At 36.3% G+C, this 23,871-nt stretch overlaps 1 protein-coding gene across 2 annotated transcripts in view; it reads right to left on the bottom strand.

Moving 5' to 3' along the window:
* The window catches only part of TRAPPC11 (trafficking protein particle complex subunit 11), a 47,149-nt gene that overhangs the window by 6,951 nt on the left and 16,327 nt on the right, over positions 1 to 23,871 (bottom strand). The window contains exons 10-27 of one of the 2 annotated variants that reach the window (XM_004428731.3): positions 23,251 to 23,398; positions 20,739 to 20,832; positions 19,673 to 19,752; positions 19,481 to 19,559; positions 19,345 to 19,399; positions 18,861 to 19,006; positions 18,357 to 18,418; positions 18,106 to 18,238; positions 17,165 to 17,295; positions 13,609 to 13,764; positions 12,334 to 12,521; positions 12,069 to 12,217; positions 11,557 to 11,678; positions 10,647 to 10,766; positions 7,793 to 7,858; positions 7,527 to 7,683; positions 3,412 to 3,523; positions 332 to 423 (exon numbers count right to left, since the gene is read on the bottom strand). In XM_004428731.3, coding sequence (XP_004428788.1) covers positions 332 to 423; positions 3,412 to 3,523; positions 7,527 to 7,683; positions 7,793 to 7,858; positions 10,647 to 10,766; positions 11,557 to 11,678; positions 12,069 to 12,217; positions 12,334 to 12,521; positions 13,609 to 13,764; positions 17,165 to 17,295; positions 18,106 to 18,238; positions 18,357 to 18,418; positions 18,861 to 19,006; positions 19,345 to 19,399; positions 19,481 to 19,559; positions 19,673 to 19,752; positions 20,739 to 20,832; positions 23,251 to 23,398 — 2,090 coding nt within the window. The remainder of the gene's footprint in view (positions 1 to 331; positions 424 to 3,411; positions 3,524 to 7,526; positions 7,684 to 7,792; positions 7,859 to 10,646; positions 10,767 to 11,556; positions 11,679 to 12,068; positions 12,218 to 12,333; positions 12,522 to 13,608; positions 13,765 to 17,164; positions 17,296 to 18,105; positions 18,239 to 18,356; positions 18,419 to 18,860; positions 19,007 to 19,344; positions 19,400 to 19,480; positions 19,560 to 19,672; positions 19,753 to 20,738; positions 20,833 to 23,250; positions 23,399 to 23,871) is intronic. The other variant, XM_087418335.1, reaches the window with a different exon arrangement.

Genomic DNA, 23,871 nt, shown 5'->3' with positions numbered 1-23,871 from the left:
AGGGAAATTTCAACACTGGAATTTTATAATACTGAAATTATTGATAATTTTTTAAGTCATAATAACGGTGTTGTGATTATGTTTAGAAAAATAACCACTAATATTAAAGATGTATACTCGAATATTTACAGATGAAATAATATCTGGGATTTGTGTCAAAATAACGGGGGAAGGAGGAGTGTGTAGAGGTAGAGATGACACAAGAAAGATCATAATCTACTTTCGTAAATGTTGGGCATTTTTCATAATAAAAAATTTTAAAAAATCTTAGAAGCCAAAATAAATATTCTTACTGGATTCTTCTAATCAAGTGAAATTTGAATGCCGTTACCTGCGTTCACATGGAGAGGGATATTTTCTACAATCACATGTGGCAGAGTGATGACAGTACTTATGACAGGGATGTTTTCCATGGCTGAAGTCCTATGGCAGAAGAGAGTATCTTTTAAATTCACATTTTATGGGAAAAGTTAATAAATCAAAAACAGGGAATCTGTATATGCACCAACTAGTTTCAGTGGAAATATAAATTATTTATCCATTTTCTAAAACTTTATTAATGGAAGTTTTGTGAACTAAGAGCTTTAGAATCCCATTTTTGTTTTGAATATTTCCAACTAACACATGTTACAACCCCAGGCTCCTGTCTGGTCCCTGTAAGGAAGTTAAGGAGTTGAGCCAGATTGTAAATCAACTACACCACAAAGCACACCATTGCACATGGTGTGTTGGTAGCAAAATGTTCTCGATGTAGGTGGTAGGACAGCTCACAGATGAGCACCAGACCACTTCAACGTGCACTGTTATAACTACACTGTAAGTACACAGGACAAACTGAAGAACTAAAAATACCTTACTATCCATAAACAGAGCGGCATTCCAACGTTACTGAGATAAGGTGAGTAAGCTTATGAAAGTGGTACATGTGTTTCCCTATATTACAGTTAGGGTAGGGACTTGAACAGCTATCTGACTGCCAAGGAAAGCCCTGAGGAAGAGTCTGTATCTAGAGGCGGAACAGCTGACACCATGTGCAAACTACTACAGAGCAAAACCTACAGGCAAAAACATCTAAACCCTCATCATTAAGAAACGTGTGTCTTTACAGTATTACAGTAACATGAGGGAATAACTAAGCAGGGCCTTCAAAATGCTGTTTTAATCTCTATAAATATATAAATTAAATTGAACACCAACATGATAAATTCAGAAGTAGGGACAATAAGAACAAGTTAGTGTTTTTTTTAAGAAAACTGCATATTTTTCCTTTCTCATTTTTAATAAATCTTATTCAGTGTTTTAAAATTTATGAAATAATTGAGCCATACCAAGAAAATAACATATGAAATATCATGTACCTACCTCCCAGCCTAAAAAAACATAATATAGTCAAATCTTCCTGTGTATCCCTTCCTGCTTGCACCTCCCTCCTCTCCCCTCCAGAAGCAACTACTATCCTGAATTTGATATCTATCATTCCTATGTATTTCTTTACATTTTTCCAAATTTATATGTAGCCCTAAGAAACGTATGGTATATTTTAAATGTTTTCCAATATTATATATACGCAATTTGTTCATATTCTGAACATCTGCAGTTGCTTTGTTCACTTAATAGGTTGATAGGTGCAGCTCTGGTTCATTCATTTTCACTGATACATAGTACTCCGTTGTAGGAAGGTGCCACAATTTATCCATTTTCCTGTTGATGGATGTTTAGTTTGTTTCTAACCTTTTACTATCATAGCCAGTGCTGCTATGAACATTCTTATACATACATCCTTGGTATACATGTTTGAGACCTTTCCTAGGACTGAAGGGGACAGACTTCTTCAACTGTACCTGGTACTGATGAACAGATTTCCAAATAATTGTTTTAATTTATCCTCTACCTCTTGACAAACGTTGCCTTGTTAAAGCTTTTCATTTTTCCAAACTAATGGGAGCACTTTGAAGCTCAGATCACTAGTAAGGCTGACCTTCTCTCCCTGTGTTTACTGACTACATGGCTTCCTCTGCTCCACCTAAACTGCCTATTCAAGCATTTTGTTCAATTTTCTGTTAGGAGACTCATGTTTTTCTTCTGATCTCTATAAGTTCTTGATACGAATTCTAACCCTTTGTCAGTTTTACATGTTGCAAATAGCTTTTCCCAGTTTGTACTGTCTTTTCACTTTTTTTACGGTGTTTTTTAATGAACTGGAAACTTGATTTTAAGAAATCAAATTCATCAGTTTTACTGGCTTGTACTTTTTGTGTCTTTTTTAAAGAAATTCTTCCCTACTCCAAAGTCATAAAGCAATTCTCTTATTTTTCTACTAAAAGTAATAAAGTTTTGCTTTTTACAATTAGAATTTCAATATAACTGGAATTTTTACATACAGTACACAGGAGAGATCCAATTTTCTTCCCAAACGGATACCCAATTGTTCACTACCAATTATAAAACAATTCATCCTTTTCCCATTGATCTACGATGCTACTTCTGTAAAATATAATTTCCCTATGTGTGGATCTATGGATCTATTTCTAGACTCCTTTCTGTTCCACTGGCCTATTTACATACCCCTGAGCCAATACCATAGTGATGATGACTGTAGCTTTACAGTAAGTCTCGTAATTTAGAAGAGCAAGTACCCTTGCCTAGTTTTTCTTCTTCTGGAGTATCTTGACTATTTCTCAATTTTTGCTTTTCCATACAAATTTTAGAATCAAGAGTGTCAAGTTCCACAAAAACAAAATAAAACAAGCTGTTGAGATTTTGAAGGAAGCTACATTGAATCTATAGAACAATTTACAATATTAAATCTTATCCAAATCCTACCTAAGACCATTTTGTATCTCTCCCACTTATTTAGGTCTTCCTTTTATGTTTTAAAGTTTTATCATTTTCTCTGTAAAGGTAATGCACATCTTCTATTAGATACAGTCCTATATATCTTATAATTTTTGTTATGTAAATGACAGCCATTTTAAAAGTACATTGCCCAGAGGTTTATTACTGATATATAGAAATCCAATTGATTTTTGTATATTGATGTTATAGCCAGCAACCTTGCTGAAACTCTTATAATTCTAATAATTTGTTGATTCCCTTGGCTTTTCTATGTAGACAATACTATTGACTGCAAATAAGGGCAGTTTCTCCTAATGTTTTTAATGGTCCTATAATCAGAACTAGTTTGTCTAAAGTTTCATCGGTATATAGGTCACGAATTGTGACAAACACAAATGAAAGTTTAATTATCCTTTTTAATCTTTGTTTTTGACAAATAGTCAGAGATAGCATGTGACTCCTAGTCTGCTCTCCAGGACTGACTGAAGCTCTCAACTATTAAATGACAATGACAAATAATAAAGGCATTAGAGTAGCACAGATAATGAAGAAAAGATAGGGCTGACATAATTTTACCTCTTCCAGGAGACAACATAATGCCCAGTTGCTACGCCACCTTCAATATTTCCAACAGAGGGGCACCGAAGACAAAAGCATTCACTGGCGCTCTCTCCAGTCTGTAAGACAACTACAAGACAAGAAAGAGCCTTTATAATCCTTATGCAAGTATCTCATCTATGAAAGGAGAGTTTTACTTCCAAGTAACATAAAAAAAGAATACCTTACCAATTATACATTATGTAGAGAGACTAGGAAAGTAAGACTCAGAGATGTTAAATGACTTTTTCAAGGTCACACTTTTTCAAGTCCCTATCCAGTGTTTTTTCTAATCTATCAATAATCCATTATAATAAAAACAGGTAAGGCATCAATATGTCTGTGACAGGTTCCTACAGGAACTATAAAAGGGAGAAGTCTGGAGTTAGAATAATACCCTTTGGTGATGATTTTTCTTTCTCCAAATTATTTCATGTCTCCAAAGGAAACATTTCATGGTAGGGAAAAAGAAAAGAGAAAATTTTAGTTACCCGTTAAGGCACTCAAAATGTCATTCCAGAAAACTCTGGCTTTCTCTCAATAAGTACATATTATTGATACCACTCAAACGGAATACACCACCTATTGCCTCATTATTGTCTAATGTGGCTACTTACCTCTTGTACAAGGATGCTTTCCTCTTGCCAATTTTATAGCAAACTCCTGATCACAAGATAAATGCTCATCTAAACCAAGACCTCCCTACCTGTCAGCACTAAGGACCTACAATGTCACTCCTTCAAATGCAAGCAGCAACGGTGCCTATCTAATGCCAATTTTAGCAGATCTATGAATGAAAGTTTCAAATAACAATAAAAAAGTTCCTCAACAATACATAATTGTTTTTATGGTCTTCCAGTGAAGAAGGTTGTGTGATAAATTAATGATTATGCTTGTGAGTAGATACCAGAAGTGAAAAGGAAAAAAGCCGGGTCAATCTTTACTTTAATTAACTACTTTTAAGCAATTTTTAAGGACTAGGAAATGATATTGCAGCCCAGGAAGTAAAAAAAATACATCAATTCAAACCTCTTAAGATAACTTTTTTTTTTAATACCTGGGACATTCATATTAAACTCCCCCAAAGTCCTCCCTAATTCTAAGAAGTTAACCAAAATGATCACAATGTTTATTAAGAATTAACATTAGAGTCAAATTTATGAGCTAGGCAAGTTGTTATTTTTAATGGGTCAAACACAAATTTTATAGTGCATCAGTGCTGGTGTTCTTGGAGGTTGCAGACAAAGTAATGTTGCAACACCTGCCCCCCCAAGATATCCACATCCTAATTTTCAGAACATGTGTATGTTACCTTACATGGCAAAAAGGACTTTACAGATGTGATTAAGAGAAGGATCTTCAAATAGATTATACTGAATTATCCAGTTGGGCCCAATGTAATCACAAGGATTAAAAGGGAAAGAGGGAGGCAGGAGGGAGTCTGAGAAGGAGATGTAACAATGGAAGCAGAGGTCAGAGAAAGAGAGATTTGAAGATGCTACACTGCTGGTTTTGAAGATGGAGGAAGGAGCCACAAGCCAAGGAATCCAAGTCGCCTCCAGAAGCCAGGAAAGGCAAGAAAAGAATTTCCCTTAGAGCCTAGAAGTTCTGGAATGTAGCCTTGCCAACACTTTGATTTTAGGACTTTTGACTTCCAGAACTTTAAGATAATAAATCTGTGTTGTTTTAAGCCACTAACTTTGTGGTAATTTGTTAGAGCAGCAATAAGAAACTGGTAACGGCAGATTCAAACTAGAGACTATTCATTAATTTAACAAATATTTATTAACCAACCACTAGGGGGCTGGCAATACAAAGATGAGGAGGTCACAGCTCCGGCTCTAAAGCAGCACACAGTTCAGCAGAGGAACCATATCTATAAATAAGTAACTACAATATAACGGGATAAGTGTTATAATAGAAGGATGTACAAGGTACCATGGCAGTAAATAAGGAAGAGTTCTTAGCCCTACTGGGAGGATCAGAAAGTCGAAGCTTACCTGAGCGCTAAAGAGCAAATGAGAGTTTAACAGGTTGAAAAGAAGAGGGAGAGGGTTTGGGACAAAAGTAATAATATGTTCAAAACAGATGGGGGCAATGTTTGCTGAATGTGGAAAGTCCGGCTTGGTTGAAGCCTGGGACACAGCAAAGGGAAGCAGAGAGACTGGTGTAGAAGAAGCTGGAAAGGTAAGCCGAGCCTGACAGGGAAAGGTCTAGAACGCCCTGAAGGTTTTTTAAGTAGGACTGACAAGTTCAGAATAGTTTTTTGAGGACTCAAACTCTGGCAGCAGTGTGAAAGGCAGACTAGCGGGGAGAACGGCACGGAGGAAACCAGTTACGCAGCTGTTTCTAAAGGCCAGGTGAGAAATGGTGAGGATGGCAGTGAGCATGGAGACGAGAAGCTGGATTCAAGAGACGTGTAGGAGGGAGAACTTGGTGCCGGGTGATGTGGGTGTGCAGAGGGAGTCTAGATTTTCCCCGTGGTTTCTAGCTTGGATTAAGCGTACAGTGGCTCCTCTAACTGGACTAGGGAATGCAGGCAGCCCAAGGTTGCATGGCAGTGGAAGACTCGTAGAAGAAGAAAAAGGAGACCAAAGTCAGGATCTTGGAAACGACCAACATTTAAGGGGTAAGAAAAGGAATCAGTGAAGAATGGACAAGTACCGGCTTGTTCTGAGCTGTTAGGAGATAAGCACTGGGCTAAGGTATTTCATATAAATTATCTCATATACATTATTCCATGTACATTATCTTCTTTATCTCTGAGAGGTGATAAAGCAAAATGAACCGTCCAACATAACGAAAGAGCAAGCGGTAGGAGTGAGAATTGAATCTAGTTCAGTCTGACTGGAAAACTCACGATTATTCCACGTCAGCACAGTGAGGAGAAAGGAAGGAGAGGACAGAGGAACAAAGCAGAACCAGAGACGACGATTCCCAAACCACAAGAGAAGAGCAAGTTTCCAGAGAGAAATAAAAACTTATGAAGGCACTCTGAAAACAAACATGTTTTTTATTATTATTACTTTATAGAATGTGGGACATATTTTCAGCACTTAAATAGAGAGGTTTAGGGACATGCTTGATTTTTACCTATTAATCTTACATACAGATTTGATGCCGAGATCTTGTGCAAAACCCCTATCATTCCAAGGGAAAATGGTACCTCCTTTATGATGTGTTTTGTAAAATGCACAGAAGTGAGTCTGGAGACGGCCTGTTCTTCTTGGTGTCTTCTAGAGAGCCCTGCATGGTGCTTACAGGGAAGCACTCAATAAATATTTGTTGATTATTTATTGATAGATATTGAAACTTATTTACAAGCCAGATGCAAAAATACGCTGGAATTCTGACAACTACTAATCTAATTTTAATTGGTATTGCAAACCAACTACAACTTGTAACACTGAAGTCAGGTAGTAGACAGATACACGAAGAGAGCAAATAATACGACTTATTTATATTTGGTTTTAAGAATACATCGTTATTTTTTTTTTCTCATAGTATTTACCCTTATAATGTAGTTGAGCACAGTTTTGCTTGGGTTAACAATCAAACTAATTTTTATTCCCTCTAACAGCCCAAGAAGCATACAAGCCCAAAGCACACTAAACCAGAAAGGTAATATCCTGGGTCTGAATCTCTTCTATAAACTGTTTCAGTGTATAGAAACAGTTTATAGATTTAGAAAACTTATTGTCTACTTTTCTATTTTTTCCAAAGTTTCTTTAATAAACATCTTCTCCCATTTCAAATTATAAACAATGGTAAACCTTAATTAATAAGAAAAAACAGTCTATAAAAATCCAAATATAAAAAATATTATTTTATCTTCAAGTACATTTTTCAAAGAGTAACTTCCTTATAAGTAGCAAAAATCAGATCTTTTGAAATAAGGCCCACTCAAGCAAAATGTAAATGATGCTCATTCTACCTTAATTCTAAATGTATCTGCTTTTGTGAGTGTAAGTCTCAAGCTCCCTCCCTTAGCAAAAAGCTCTTACTGCTAGCCACACACACACACACACACACACACACACACACACACACAGAACTATCTCTGACTAATTAAGTGGGATGCCCCACATGCTCACCTTTGTCCAGCTGGGACTCTAGCTGGTCCACTGGGGTCATAGAAGGAGCAAGCTGCAGCTCACTGGACACGATAGTGAGTGCCCACGGAGAGGCACTTAAAAGGTCTGTCATCAGCAGAAAGGGGATGTCAGCATAGACCCTTTCCAGGTGCTCGAACTGTCACACATGAAGACAAAAGGTCGTCAGCAACTACATTAATCCATTTTATCTTTTCTGTTCATTTCTATAACCTAAGTGATTTCTGACATGCTTCACAGGAACGTACCTTTGTCGAAACAAATTTAACTGCAACGTCAAATGGAAAGACGGTTTCTATTGTTACAGTTTCATCCTGCAAGAGAATTTAAAGGGCACATTCAACGGCTTTTCTAAATCTTAACAGTAGATAAAGTTTTAAAAATAGAAGGCATACAAACCACAATCTATTACTGACCAATAAATAATCCCAATTTATACATTAAGAAGCTGGGGTCTTTCTTCTGAATAATATTTGTAAAAATCTATGTAGGGAGACCAGACTACTATTTCTAATAAATTATCTTACAATTTTATAACAGTTCACACTGCAAAGTGCTTTCTTATACATAACTTATCTCAGGATCTAGCGAAAGCGGGCAAGGCAGGCATGGGCACCATTTTACAGAAGAGGAACTAGAGGTTAAGGAAGACTAAGTGATTGGCCTTAGGCCACAAAGCTAGTGGTGCCAAGCCTAGAACCTGGGTCTTCTTTTTGTCTAAGTTCTTTATCTCACCTCAAGATGACTAAAATAACAGTAATGATAATGATAATAATAATGTAATATCACACAGTATTATAATCACTATACATGTATTATGTGATGCTCACAAGAACTCAAGGAAACAGATCCCATTATTAGTGCCATTTTAAGATGAAGTGGTCACAAAGCTAGTAAGTGACAAAGGCAGAGACAGAACTGAATCTGACCCTGGAGCCTGTACTCTTAACCAACATGCTACAACTCCTCTCTAAAAACAATGGGGTTCAAAAACAATGGAGTTATTATTATACCTTTGGAAACAAACAATCTACCCTATTGATGAGAAACCTTTAAAAAAGGTCACGTTGGTTAAAAACTCAGGCTGTACTGCCAGACAGATCTGGATTTTAATCCTGGCAGGATACATACTTACTAGCCGTGTAGACCTTGGACATAGCGATGTGACCTTGGGAAAGTTATATTGTCTCTTTAAGTCTCAGTTTCATAATCCTCACAAGGATTGCTATGATAATTAAATGAGATAATGCATACAAAGCACTTAGTAAAATGCCTAAATAATGTTTATTATTATTATATGCTTCAAATTATTTCCTCCCTCAATATCATTAACTTTTTAAAAAAGTCTAATAAGTAGGATACATGATATTCTTACTCATTTTGGTAGTTGGAAAAGAGTGTGCAATAGTTCCATGGGTCTAAAGCCTAGGGCCTCAACATTTCCCCACAGAAAAGATCTATGAAATGAAGAAGCAACTCCGTGATTCCTTCAGATGTGACCTGCCTTTAATTTCTGCACGGCCTACAGAGCACATTCACATATAAGTGAAAATGAGACTTAATCACTGAAGGAAAAAACATTTACATTTAAATTTCAAAAAATGTCTTCCAGGACCTATAATATAGACATCCATGAGAAAAGTGCTTCTTGGTAAAATAATTTTGAAAGATAATCACTACAGCCTTTTGCGAAGATTCTCTATAGACCTTAGCAAATTAAGCGCCGTGCTAAGTCCTGAAGTAAAAATATCTATTTAATATCTTTTAACCCAGCATTTTCCAAACATATGTGACCAATTAATTCTTTTTTTGTGTAACATCTATTTCTATCCCTCAGAATCAGTGTCCCGTAAATGCACGTCTTGGGAATGGACTAGCTGATAGAAGAATAAATATATCCTTGTCTAACAAAAGTGGCAGGGACCTCAATGATATCACGTCTTAAGGAGAAGGGAACACCACTTAAAGATGCAGCAGCTCACTGTTTTAGCTTGATTCCAAGATAGTTAGTAGGTAGCAAACAATTATTTCAAAAATGTATATTCCATGACTACCGTTAAACTTCATCATCAGAAGGAGAAATGAAACCCAAGGCTTAGGACTCTAAAGCTGCACAGAACTTGAACATTCTCATTTGTAGGTGAGGAAGTTGAGGCCAAAAGAAGTTCCCTGGGTAGCCTGAGTTCACAAGTTAGGAGGCAGTGCTGAGACTGGCACCCTGATTTCCCAATTCACCATCTAGGGTTCTTTTCACTACATCAGGCTAGGTGAAATTACATTACATGCCCTCCTCCTTCCCACTCAGGAATACTCCTAACTATCTTAGGATAGTTTTACCCCTCAATGACTTATAAGACAGCCCACGGCCCAGATTCTGTGCAGTAACCAAACTACGAGTCCCCAGATTGCCAGGCCTTCTCCTCTGCTGGGCTAAGGACCCAATTCCTAAGAAAAGGCTGAGACAACACTGCTGCCAGGACTAAGAAGATACTAAAGATCATAATATTCCATTAATAAAAGAGGATACAAGCATTACACACAATATGGTTAAATCTATATAAAAACTTGCCCCCCATCTCTATAAATAGAAAAGAGACCAATAAGAAATACATCAGTTACCAGCAGCTGCCTCTTGAATTGTTGGATCTACGACTGTGATGGCTCTCCTATTCTCACTCTCTTCCATGTGCCCTTATCAAAAGTGATTTTCTTAAGATGCTTTCTTAACAGAAAAAAATATTTCATGAAGGGAGATCTCTCTTCCTCCAAAACCTTCTGCGTATAAGCCAACTTACAGATTTTATCTAATGTGTGGTTTTACAAAGAAGGTTTAGAGGCTCAAGACTTTTTTGTATGAGATCTCAAACCTGTTGATTCTTTATATGAAAAGCCACGTAGGCCAATTTTCTAATGTTGGAGCCATGAATGCCATATTATATCGTTTATAAGAAATATAAATGATAAAAAAATCAACCACTATTTAATTAAAATTTGTAATAGACTCTAAGCACCTAATCTGCTTATTTTACAGGAAACCAAAATAATACAAAATAGGTAATACTCCACATATGATGCTTCCTGAAGTAGCTATGAAAAAAATACCTTGTGACACTTGCAAACAATTTCCTTTTCTTCAATAGTTGTATTGATCAGGTAAGAGACATACACGAGAAACATTCTCGAACCCACTGTTCCACAGCGAACATATAGCATTTTTTCCAGCTGCAACAAAATAAAAGTACTGTAATTTAATCAATACTATAGAGATTTCCTCCTGATACATATTCTAAGATAATGTTCCCCCCTTTTAAAGTTCACTGTACCCACTGGCTAAATTCTTGGGACACTCTTCACAGGCCGTTCCTGCTACAGCATAAGAGTGGGATCATTACTACTCCATCTTTTTTTTTTTTTTTTTTTGGTGAGGAAGATTGGCCCTGAGTTAACATCTGTTGCCAATCTTCCTCTTTTTGCTTGAGGAAGATTGTCCCTGAACTAACATCTGTGCCAATCTTCCTTTATCTTGTATGGGGGACACCACCACTGCATGGCTTGATGAGTGGTGTGTAGGTCTATACCCAGGATCTGAACCCACGAACCCTGGGCCGCTGAAGCAGAGCATGCAAACTAAACCACTACGCCACCAGGCCAGCTCCTCCATCATTTTTATTATCATTCTCAACTTCCCGAGAATTCCTTGTGTTTGGTTTGGAAATAAAAGTAGACTGAAAGGTTATTTCACTAAGTTACAAACTTTGTGTTATTTAGTTATTTTGTCAGGCAACTAATTCTCCATATTAAGGTCATTTGTTTTAAAATCCCTTGTAGAAAAACTGCTTAAAGACATTTTACACATTTAAATATGTAAAATGTGGATAACGTGCATTAGTGAAGTCACTTTTTGAGTCTCAGGATATGCTATTAAAATGCTCTAAAGCTGTCTAAAACTCACTACATATTTAAAACTACAACCGAATTGATTTCCTCTCCAATCACAGTTGACCAAGCTCACCTGTTCCCCTGGGAGTAGGTCTCCAACAGGAATGTCAGTGAGTAAAGCTGGGTAGGACTCATCGCATAGCTCTGCTCCATGGAGAGTCACGTGAGTTTTCTGAGTTAAATTGGCATCCTGTCCTAAAAGTGTTAACATTGGTGTTTTTTTTTTTGTTTTTTTTTTTCCCCCAAAGCCCCAGTAGATAGTTGTGTGTCATAGTTGCATATCCTTCTAGTTGCTGTACGTGGGACGTGGCCTCAGCATGGCCAGAGAAGCGGTGCGTCGGTGCGCGCCCAGATCCAAACCCGGGCCGCCAGCAGCGGAGCACGCGCACTCAACCGCTAAGCCACAGGGCCGGCCCAACATTGGTGTTTTAAAATACAGAGAATTCAAACGTTATCCTAATGATTAAGACTGCATAAGGAGCACTATATCATAGCCATATATTAAGCAAACGTCCCATAGTTGACACCACTGACACTTATTTTATGTTGCTTAATACTGATTAAATTTTAAAAAGGAATGTTTACCGGGTTTCAAACCAGCAGTGAGCTTCACGTCTCTGATTGGGGTCTTTTCGTGGGAGTGAACAGTCACAACCAAACAATACATTTCATTAGTCAGGGCAGGAGGGTCGTGTCGCAGATGGACAGAAATGTTCGGAACTCTGGAAATGATCCTTTGGAAAAAAACCTTAACTAAGTAACTGATCTTTTTTAAAAAACAGATTATTCAAACAAAGTATTTAAAAGAAATAAGATGAACTTTCACGATCTGCCTAGCAAGGTCACTTACATCGTGCTGGCCTGAATGACTATGCTGTCCCAGTGAACCTCACTGTCAGGGAGCTTCGGCCGTCTTTTGAAAGAGCGCGAGGCCTGTAGGGCTTCTTGGGAAGACGCAGCATCTCCCCCTCCTCCCTGCCAATTTAGAACCACGCATCTCCCCATCTCACCGCCCAGGACCAGATCCACAGAAGTAATCTGCAAGAAGGAGGAGTGTCAGAAACGACGTCTTATGCTTGTTTGTCACCATCCCCCTCAACAAACTGCATCGTAGAACACAAACGTACTCCAAATCATATTATTAATTATGATTTACGCCTGGTAGGCTTCCTTAGGTAACTCAGAAAAAGTAAAATACGTCATTAGGGATTTAGTCAAAATCATGAAAAATTTTTGAAAAATGAATAAGCAAAAAGCTCTGGATATGGGTTAATAATAAAATCAACAGATTCACAAAAGTGTTATGGGACTATTGGTAGTGCAGTCTTACATTTCTATCTTAGAAATAGTCCCAAGTTTAGATTAGCCAACATTCCCATTCAAGCCATGGAAAATGAGCACTTAAAGAGTTCTTACTACGTACCAATCACCATTCCAAACAACCTACATTAACTGAAGGATTTAATCCTTACAAAACACTATGAGGCAGGTATTATTATTATTCCCATTTTAAAGATGAATGAACTGAGACACAAAGAAGTCAAGTAACTGCCCAGGGCCACAAGCTAATAAGCTGGAGAGCTGGAATTGAAACGCCCGTAGTCTGGTTCCAGAGTTTATGCTCGATAAAAATATTACCTTCATCAAATATTTCTGAAAGGCACCTGAATCATCTACATTTATAATATACATACTTTATAATATATAACTTCATTTTTTCTTTAAAAATATGCAATTGGCAATGTTTAAACATCAAAAAGATATACATCTTTAGTCTGAATTATGTCATATTATACAAAATATAATTGCCATATCACATATATATTTTGTTTAAAATTCCTTAACTGACTACATGGCCATTCAAAAATGAGGTTGGTCTTATGTACTAGCGGGAATGATGTATACTATACACTATTAAGTGAAAACAGCCAACTACTAAATACTATGTACGGAATATTCTCAATGAAAGGAAAGCTACCAGACCACTATGAATGATTTCCCTTGGGAAGTCTAAGGGGAAGGTTTTCATTTTTTACTTAAACTTCTGGATCATTTGAAATTTTTTCTGACATACACATATTACTTTATCATTTAAAATATTTTTTAAACAAATTTCATAACTAACCTCAATTTTCTTTCCCACGTCTTCAGTTTTCGCAACAAATTTAAATAAAAACTTCCTTGTTTTACCGGGAACCAAGCACATCTTTCCCTGGGTCAAATTTTCTAAAACTTCACTCGCCTTGGATGCTTCTTCGATGACACAAAACTGGTTGTATTCCTGAAAAAGAGGTCAGCCAAGGTCACAGTTTATAAACTACCACATTCGATGTCGAAGGGTTATTAATAAAAAGAAGTATTTTTATGCCAAATGGAGGCGCCTATCCACTCACTAGTGCCATAAGATAAAGATAATTCACTACACACAGACTGATTTCCGGGAACATTGAGACACCCCTCTCCTGAAGAGAGAAACAAAGATTTATTCTTTGTTGCACTGGACGCTACTGTCTCTCATCTCCTGTTCTTAAAAAGCTTTCTTTTTACTTGGCTTCTATGAGCCATAATATTTCCTGTTGCTCACCCTCCTTGGCTACTTCCTAGCTTTCTCTCAATGGTCTTTTTTTCTTCTTCTTGTCCCCTTAATTCAGAGGTCCTACAAGTTTCAGTCCCTGGCTTTCAGTTCTTTTCTCTTTATGTTCGCCTCTTTGCAAAGTTTATCCATTTCTACATACTCTGCACCTCTGGGCTAATATTTCCCACAGAAGAACTTTTAATTCTGTCCTATTTCCTTAACTGAAAGCTCATATCCACGGTTGTCTAGAGGATAATTCCACTGCCACTTCAAATTCAGCACGTCCCAAATTGAATGTGTATCTACCTTCCCAAAGAGCATTCTCCTTACAGATGAATAAATGGAGACATCTTTCATGTAAATATCTGTGGAATCACCATTCTCATCCGTTCAACAAATATTGAGAACTTTCCAAGAGCCATCTTCTATCCCAGCAGATGAATTATATTCACAGAAAATTCTTATGTAGTTAAGTTTTATATTTTCCCTCTAATTTTCATTTCTATTCTGTGTTTATGAAATCTAAGTACTTACTATTTTTCTTGTGCTCTGTATCTTGAATTTCAAATTACACATATTCAGAATATAATCTAACTTTAAAAACTAATTGCTTCACATTTTATTTTAACTTTTTTTTATCAGTTTTTATTACAGAAATAGTCTATGTTTGTTAAAAAAAAAAAAAGAAAGAGAAAGAAATGAAATAGTAGGATATAATGAGAAAAGTACAATAAGAGTCTCTACATTGACCCTCTGATTCTAGATTTAGAGTATTTCAGAGGGAGCAAAAAAAATTAGCAGCCCTTGTGGAGCTTATGTTCTATTCAGGAAAACAAGCAATTTACCAAATAATCACACAGACAAAGGTGAAACTCCAGCTGTGACAAGAAGTATGAAGGGTTATGCAAGCCTGGCGAGGTCAACTGGTCATGCAGGTCTGGGGAGGCGACCCTGAAGAACTGAGGCTTCTAAGAGGATAAAACATGAGGAGGAATTAAACGGATAAAAGAGAAGAGGGGAGACGAATCCAAGAAGAAGAAACAGCACGTACAAAAGTTCTGGTCCTAATACTGTATGATCTCACTTATATGTGGAATCCACAACTCATAGAAACAGAGAGTAGAGTGGTGGTTGCCAAGAGGTGGGAGAAATGAGATGTTGGTCAAACGGTACAAACTTGCAGTGATAAGACAAATAAGTTGATATAACTTATAATGCTGACTATAATTAACAATACTGTATTATATACTTTAAAGTTGCCAAGAGAGTAGATCCTAAATGTTCTCACCACAAAAGAAAAAAAAAAAAGGTAATTATGTGAGGTGCTGGATGTGCTAACTAACCTTACAGTGGTAATCCTTTTGCAATATATGTGTATCAAACCATCATGTGTTACACTTTAAACTTACACAGTGTTGTATGTTATATCTCAATAAAGCTGAAAACAATTAAATAAATTGTTTTTGACCTGAAAAAAAAAGCCCCTGTCCTTTACCCATCCTCTCCCTACTCTGTATCATCCGTATACACTCAGCAATCCAGACTTATCCATTTTTGGATGCCTCTTGTATCTCTTTATCTCCATGCCCAGCCCTGGCATCCTGATCCAAATCCTCCTACTTCTGCACCAGGATTCATACAAAGAGCCTCTGGTTGTTTCCATTATATCATTTCTTTCCCTCTATTTTGCAACTAGAATAAAGTTTCTTAAACATAAATTTCATGCTCTTGATTTAAAATTCTCAAACTAATTAGCAGGAATCCTTGAGTCATGGTTTGAAGTTTAATAAAGCATACTAATCTTCAGGTGATCCAGGTTCATCTAACCAATTCTATTACAGGGACATTTCTCATTTCTTAGGAGTCAAAAACACCATTAAAACAGATAACACTCTTTACTCTTTCTTTACCCCCATCCAATAAATAAACAGATAGACAGACAAAACATGAAGAAATGAATGAATAAATAAATCTTAAAAGACTTCTACATACTAGCCTAACTCCTCAAGTTCCTTTAAGCCAGCTCACTTCCTACTATCCCCCAGAACCCCTCTGCTCTCGAGAGGCTGTGTCTTCACTTGCCCACAAACACAGAAGGTGCACCCCTGCTTCCGGCCAGAATTTCCTCACAGACAGACATGTTCTCCCCCCTCGTCTTTTTATACTTATCTTAATTTCATCTTCATTCTTGAAACTTCCTCCCTTTTCTTGCGCATGATTACTATAACTCTATTTCTAGCCTACACCCCATAACTTAGTCCTCATTACCTACTCAGGCAATCTGTGAGTCAGTTCTGGCCCTTGCCCCCCAAAATGCTTGTATTTTCATGGGGTTGACATATGCTAAACTTTTTCAGGTTCACCATGATGCTAAGAATATTGTAATGCTCAATAAATGCTTGCTGGTTAAAGGCTCAATATACTTTCTGGATGACTGCAAGATAATCACCTATTAAGTGAGCTTATAAGAGAAACAGTTGGAATGTAATCAAGTACTTGATGAAACTATGTCACACTACAAAAATGCTCAAATGAAGGAAATATAGTATGATCGCGATTCTGCAGGAAAAGGAAGTTGCTTATAGATGTGTGCACAGAGTATGTCTAGACTACTCAAGCAGTTAATAGTGATGACCTCTGGGGAATGACATTGGAGAAGCACACATTTACACACTGACTTTTCACTTTATATCCATCTGTTCCACTTCCATTTCTTTAACATCAAACATATAATAGTTTTAGATGAAAATCTAATACCAATGTTAGAATATAAAACAAATGATTTTGAAAATTAGATTATACTCATTCTGAATATATCTTATTTGAAATTCAAGTTACATATTACAAAAAATACATAGACACAGTTCTGAGATTTCATAAGCACAGAGTGAAAACAAAAATTAGACTAAGAAAAGTATAAAACTTGAAATGCTGATATAGAAGTTGAGAAATATAAATACATTTATTTTTAAATAGACTTCACCAAAGTCCATTTGTTACCATGAAACCATTAGGACCTAAAATTCACTAAGCTCATTTTATCAAATTTAACACAAGCTACAATAAGATACAAACATGGTAAAAACACAGGAAAAGGTACCATTACCTGATTATTAAAGCTGACACAGAGCTTAGAAAACCTAATGGGATGTGGACAATCAGCCTTCAGATAAATATCAAAGTGCACAGGAACATCGACATGAAAACTCGGGGCGTGGAACTTGGCTTTGCACTGGACTAGAAATAAAACGAGAAGGACTGAGTCACACATGAGCAGGCACTCTGGACCCACACACGATTCTCTGTTCCACGTTTACTCTTCAGAAAGGACACATCGATACTGGCTGTTCTGACTAACTTCCATGCTTGAAGTGTTTCAACAGACATAAATGCAGCTGAATTTTAAAAACAAACAAAATTTGAATAAACTATAGCTCCAAAACCATCTTTAATTTTAAAAACATAGTTGCTCCTGAAACGTAACTAACCTAGGATTTTAAAGGAAGAAGAACCATTTTGTTATTTTTAACTTATTTCAAAATACCTGCCTAGACACTAAAGCATAAAGTCTTTAAATAACTTTTCAAATGCATTTCAAATAACATCTGAACTACAAATGAACAAAGTAAATTTTGTTGTTGTTGTTGTTGTTGAGGAAGATTGGCCCTGAGCTAACATCTGTGCCAATCTTCCTCTATTTTGTATGAGGGTCACTGCCACATCGTGGCTGATGAGTGGTGTAAGTCCACAACCAGGATTCGAACCTGTCAACCTGGGCCACCAAAGCGGAACGCACCAAACTTAACCACTACGCCATGGGGCTGGCCCCCAAAGTAAATTTTAAGACATAAACTAAGTATTTAAAATTTTGATCATCTTTTAAAATCAATGGGAAGAAAGAAAAAAAAAAAATCTCAATTTATCTATAAAATGACTATACTTTGAAAGTTCTTCCTTTGACTTTTATATTTATTATTCTGCATCTATTCATTTTGTGGAAATAAGGATGATTTCTGTGAAACAATACTGTAGATGTTGGCTACCCACCAAATGGCACAAAGTCCTGCACTCCTATTGTGAAAACGTTGCTGCCGGCCAGAGACACTCGGTCCGCCCACAGCTTCTGGGCAGTTTTCACAGCTAGGACATCACAGTCGGGTTCAGGATCAGGACTTTCATTCTGCACCAACACAGAGTTAAATGTTCGTTCAGCTAGTTACAAAAAACACACTTATACAGATACAGATCTAGGTATACATATCCCCAGAACATATTTTATATAAAGAATTGCAACCTACCATTAAAACGTTTATGAGGTTCTTTTCTATCCGAGATTTCTGGTCATCTTTCAGAGTTGAAGCTAATATTAAGGAAAAAGGGAGAAAATCAGAACTGCAAGACAGGCAAGTGAGTCCACTACCTCCATTTAAGGCATTAAAATATCATAGAATAAGTAGCTCTTCTAAGACAGCTAAGCACAATTCCAGAAAATTTACAGATACCACGGCTTTCTCAAAGTTAGCCCCAAGACTTTATATACTTACATGTGAACTCCATGTGAAACATTATTTTATGTGATATTTAAAAAGTAGGGCAAAAGAATTTTGTTCTTCTCAATGATAGTAAGACCCTCAACTATAATAAGTTCCACGAGAGTAAAAATCCCTTCACTCAGCCAAGTGCCTCCCATAGTAAAAGTACTACCCAATATTGAGACTGAATGATTCTTCCCATTTTGAGAAGCTTAAAGACGCTAAATAACTTTAAAGATGCAGAATTTTACTGAAAGAACATCAAGTTACCTCTTCCAAGGAGTTCTAGGGAATAAGTAATGTAATCTTTTAACTGGGCCATGAGGTAGGAACACTTCAGAGCTGTCGTTAGTATAGACGTGAGTAGGGTCCACCATCCTTCACTCCGATAATCACACATCACATAATCCAGCAACCTCAAAGAAAACAAAATGTAAGACATACGGACACAGCTTCACAAGAAAGGGTCTGAAGAGTCTTAGGAGAAAATAAAGTGCTTTACTCATTTTGTATACACTTCAGAAAATCTTACTGAAATAGTTTAACAGGTAATTTTAGCTAAACGTGAGGTAGCCTAAGACTTTGAAAATGATGGTACCAGCAGATAGTACTTGAAAAATGTCACAGAAATGGAGTTTAATAGAACTTCGGAAATAAATATAAAAATAATAAATCCTTCAATACAAAATTCTATTCTAATTTTGCTGTGAGATAATCAGAATACTTATAAAAATAAATAGCGAATAGGACTTACTTCAAAGCTTTTGTGTAATCTTTTGCATAATAATATTCCTCTCCCATTTGAACCACTATAAAGGAAAAAAGATTTCATGAACATAATTTAAAATTATTCAAAGCTGCATGAAATTGTGGTATGGGTGGATACATACTTAAATGACTTTTCATTCTTGGACATTTATACTTCTTAAATTGTGCAACAGCATTGCTCAGAAGAGTTATTATTATTTCCTGTTAGAACAGATAAAGTGTGAAACATTATAATAAAAATTATCTCATGTTTTCCTTGAATAACAAGGAAAAAAAATAAGTAAAAAATAGTTTATATTAGAAAAAAAACTTACAGAGTGAACAACACTTCTCTCCTTCAGCTGAATGGCAAGAATTCCCACCTTCTCTTTTTCAGGATCAGAAAGATCAAAACCTGTATAAGATAAGACACAACCCATTTTAGAGAGCTCATTTAACATAAATCCTTCACACAAACATGGGCTGTGTACACTCCTTGAATCCTTTACTTAATATAATGTATTTAAGATCCTTAAACATTCTAGAATTTTAGAGACTCTAAGAGACAGCTTTATTACCATGGAAACTTCTCTGTGATCTCTGTTCTGAAGAGAACATTACTGAGTGCAATATTCTTTTGCCTACTGGAATCAACCACCTGAAGAATAATACCAATATCATTCTCTAGATACAGTATACTTCCTGGAGATTAAAGTAAATAATTTCATAACATTTAAGGTTCAATTGCCACAGAAAATCGCTCAAATTAAATTAAGGGTGCATAGGGCTGGCCGGGTGGCTTAGCGGTTGAGTGCGCGCACTCCGCTGCTGGCGGCCCGGGGTTCGGATCCCGGGTGCGCGCCGACGCACCGCTTCTCCAGCCATGCTGAGGCCGCGTCCCACATACAGCAACTAGAAGGATGTGCAACTATGACATACAACTATCTACTGGGGCTTTGGGGGAAAAAATAAATAAATAAATAAATAAATAAATAAATAAAATTAAAGGTGCATAAAATACAGAAAAGATGCAGAGACTGTTTTTAAGGTGATACAAGTTAATGCTGTTTTAAAATATTAAATACAATACATCGTTAAAGTTAACTGGAATTAAAACACTTAAATAGACCAGAGTAGCTTATTAATTACACCATTTAAGACAACAGATGTCCAAATGTTTTAATCACATCCACATATTTAATTATAAATTCTTCTAAGATATAGTGATACAAACAAAACATTCTAAAAACTAAAGAACTGAAAATCTTAAAAAATGTTTAAAAAGTACACATTTTTACCTCAACATAGTTTGTTATGCCTAATGCAGCTAAGGGAAAAATTATGATAGCACTCTTTGCCTTTTGAGGTTGAAAGAAAAGGGAGGAGGGAAAAATTATTTACTTAGTATTCCTTGTCGCCATGATCTTTGTCCATAAAAGTCAAGAACGCCTGTTTGTGTTTCTAAAGGATCAGGATTGGGATACGTCACAGAAGCCTGTAAATTAAAACACAACTCCAAATAAGAGTTTATGGAACCCAGCACAAACCAACTCTCCCTCAGTCTCTGATAGAACAAAAAAGTTTTCATAAATACAAATACCAAACACACATTCAAATATCAAAGTTGTGAATACTTTAACATAAATTTTCACAAAAACTAAACTAAAAATGTTTCATTTAATATTTAGGTAGCCTCATAAAAATTAAATTGAATAAATCAACCTGATTCTGACAAATGATTTCATAGTAACCAACTTCTTTACATCTTTTTATCTTTGCTATAATAAACCAGTAAAAATATATTACACATTATGCTTGATGTTTCTTCCATATGTATAAGTGCTTTTTGTGCAAATGAAAATAACATATGAGAAGGTTTAAAAAGAAGACACTACTTTCCTTCTATATCATTCGGGTATTAAGTCTTGGTATTGGTGGGAGAGGGATATTTTTGGCAACAGAATTTACAAATTTACACTGCTTTATTTTTCTTTTTATAATTTTTTCCCTCTGAAACCAAAATGCAATACAAGTACATTGTTGAAAAATACAGAAACATCCAAATTGAAAAGGATAAAAATTTAAATTACCTATAAACCTACTACCACTGTTAACAATGTATACATTATTCTTCCACATTTTGTATGCAAACATTTATTCGTTATCAACAAGAATAATTTTTCAACCTGTTCTTTTCATTTAAATATATTCTGTACATTTCACCATATCATTAAATATTCTTCTAAAACATTATTTTTCATGGCTGCCTGCTGTTCTACGTTTTAACAAATTCCCTATAGTTGTTCATCTTTTTATTTCTATTTTACATTACAATTAATAAATCTGTCAGAACAACTTTATAAATAAATTTTAGTACTTGTCTCTTAGGATCTCTTATCTGCCTCAGGATTCCTGAAAATGAAATTCTGGGTCAAAAGATATGCACGATTTTGAGGCTTCTCAAATTATTATTTGATGGAAATATTCTTTTACACTCCAGCCAATGATATTTGTTAATGCCTGTTTCCTCATATCCTTATAAAACCTAGTTTTAATCACTTTTAAAATACTGTGTTCAAATTACCATATGACAAACTTTTAAAATATAAAAACATGCGAGGCCGGCCCGATGGTGTAGCGGTTAAGTGCTCATGCTCCGCTGCGGCGGCCGAGGGTTCGGATCCTGGGCACGCACCAACGCACTGCTTGTCAAGCGGTGCTGAGGCAGCGTCCCATATAAAAAATGGAGGAAGATGGGCACGGATGTTAGCCCAGGGCCAGCCTTCCTCAGCAAAAAGAGGAGGATTAGCGATAGACGTTAGCTCAGGGCTAATCTTCTTCACAAAAAAAAAAATATAAAACATGCAATGATGTTATAAACCATACACAAATAACATGGTAGAAAATAGTCTAGTTAGATCATGCTTTAAGGAAAAAAAATCCATACATTTAAAGTACTACTATATAAACCCTGTTTTTGGAACACTTTTTTAAAGGAGTACTGTTGAACATTCACCTCTCTTCAGAGAAGAAAACTGCAGATTTTAAGTGAAAATAAACTGATAAAATGGGGCCGGCCCGGTGGCGCAAGCGGTTAAGTGCGCGCGCTCCGCTGCGGCGGCCCGGGGTTCACTGGTTCAGATCCCGGGCGCGCACCGACGCACTGCTTGGCAAGCCGTGCTGTGGCGGCGTCCCATATAAAGTGGAGGAAGATGGGCACAGATGTTAGCCCAGGGCCGTCTTCCTCAGCAAAAAAAGAGGAGGATTGGCGGATGTTAGCACAGGGCTGATCTCCTCACAAAAAAAAAAAGAAAATAAACTGATAAAGCATATGAATGTCAATTACACACCATGTTCTTTTTAAGGTGCTTATGGGGAAACTGGTATCTAAATATAATCATCCAAGAGGAAGGCAAAAGGAAATGTCAAGTTTAAGAAACTATGCAATTAACATTACGCCTCATACAGGTTCTGGAGAGTTTTCCAGAGAAGAAAAGCCCAGGAAGAGGAAGAAGTCCAAAGTTACCCTCTCCAGTGGGTCAAAATAAAGCCCATTCCTCCAGTGCCCTGCAAACTCCTACAGCAGTGATCACAAAAACAAAACAATGGATTCACAGTGTGCATGGACTCAACTGGGGCTTTTATTTTACAGCAAGTTTCTCTTGCCTAAATCACTAACTTACTGTCAATCATAAAAGTTCTTCAAAGAAAAACTTCTGCTTAATTCACTGGTGAAAATGGGGTACTCAGCCTAAAACTGAAAATAATCATACTTCCTGAAAATATAAAAGATAAAAACTGATTCCATTCAAAGACTTGGAAAAAATTATCAACACCAATCAGTCTTATCTTCTTTTAATAGGAGATCAATAAATTTCCTAAATGCCAGATAACACAGGAGTCGGTAACTTACTTCATGGTTACAGAGGGTTTTTGCAAGCTGCTTCCGCTCCTGGGCATAGTACGCTGCCTGCTGGTAATAGAAACCAGGATTCTGAGTTTGAATAGCTGTCAACCCTAACTTAATAGCTTCATCAAATAAATCTCCAAAGGCTTGGAATCTTAAAGAAAAAAAAAAAATCAAGAAATAAAAAAAGAATGAAAAAGAAAAAGGAAAGAAAGAAGCTTACTTCTAATAATTATTCATCCTGGAACCATAACCTCAGCAGAATATATTTAAATAATTGGTATTGACGAACTGTAAATTGCTGAGATTTCTTTGTAAATACTAATACACACTATTGTAAGTCACAGATAAATTCTGTATTTAAGTCAACTCTTTTGTGCTAACAAATCTTCATAAATATACCATCAAAGTAGATGTCAACATAGTTCCCACCACTCAAACACATCCACGTTTCTGTGAACAATTTCATTTTACCAATTTTTAAACATCAGTCTCAAACAGCACGTTCCACGGCCACAGGGATTTTGTTTTGTTTACTGCTATATTCTCAGTACCTACACACATGGTGGAAACTCAATAAATATATGTTGAATGAAAGAGACGGTACCATTAACTGATTTCCATTAA

Source organism: Ceratotherium simum, chromosome 28, assembly GCF_057802395.1.
Source record: "Ceratotherium simum simum isolate JZ-2026a chromosome 28, ASM5780239v1, whole genome shotgun sequence".
Classification (NCBI taxonomy): Eukaryota; Metazoa; Chordata; class Mammalia; order Perissodactyla; family Rhinocerotidae; genus Ceratotherium; species Ceratotherium simum.
This window is presented reverse-complemented; position numbering and strand designations above follow the sequence as displayed.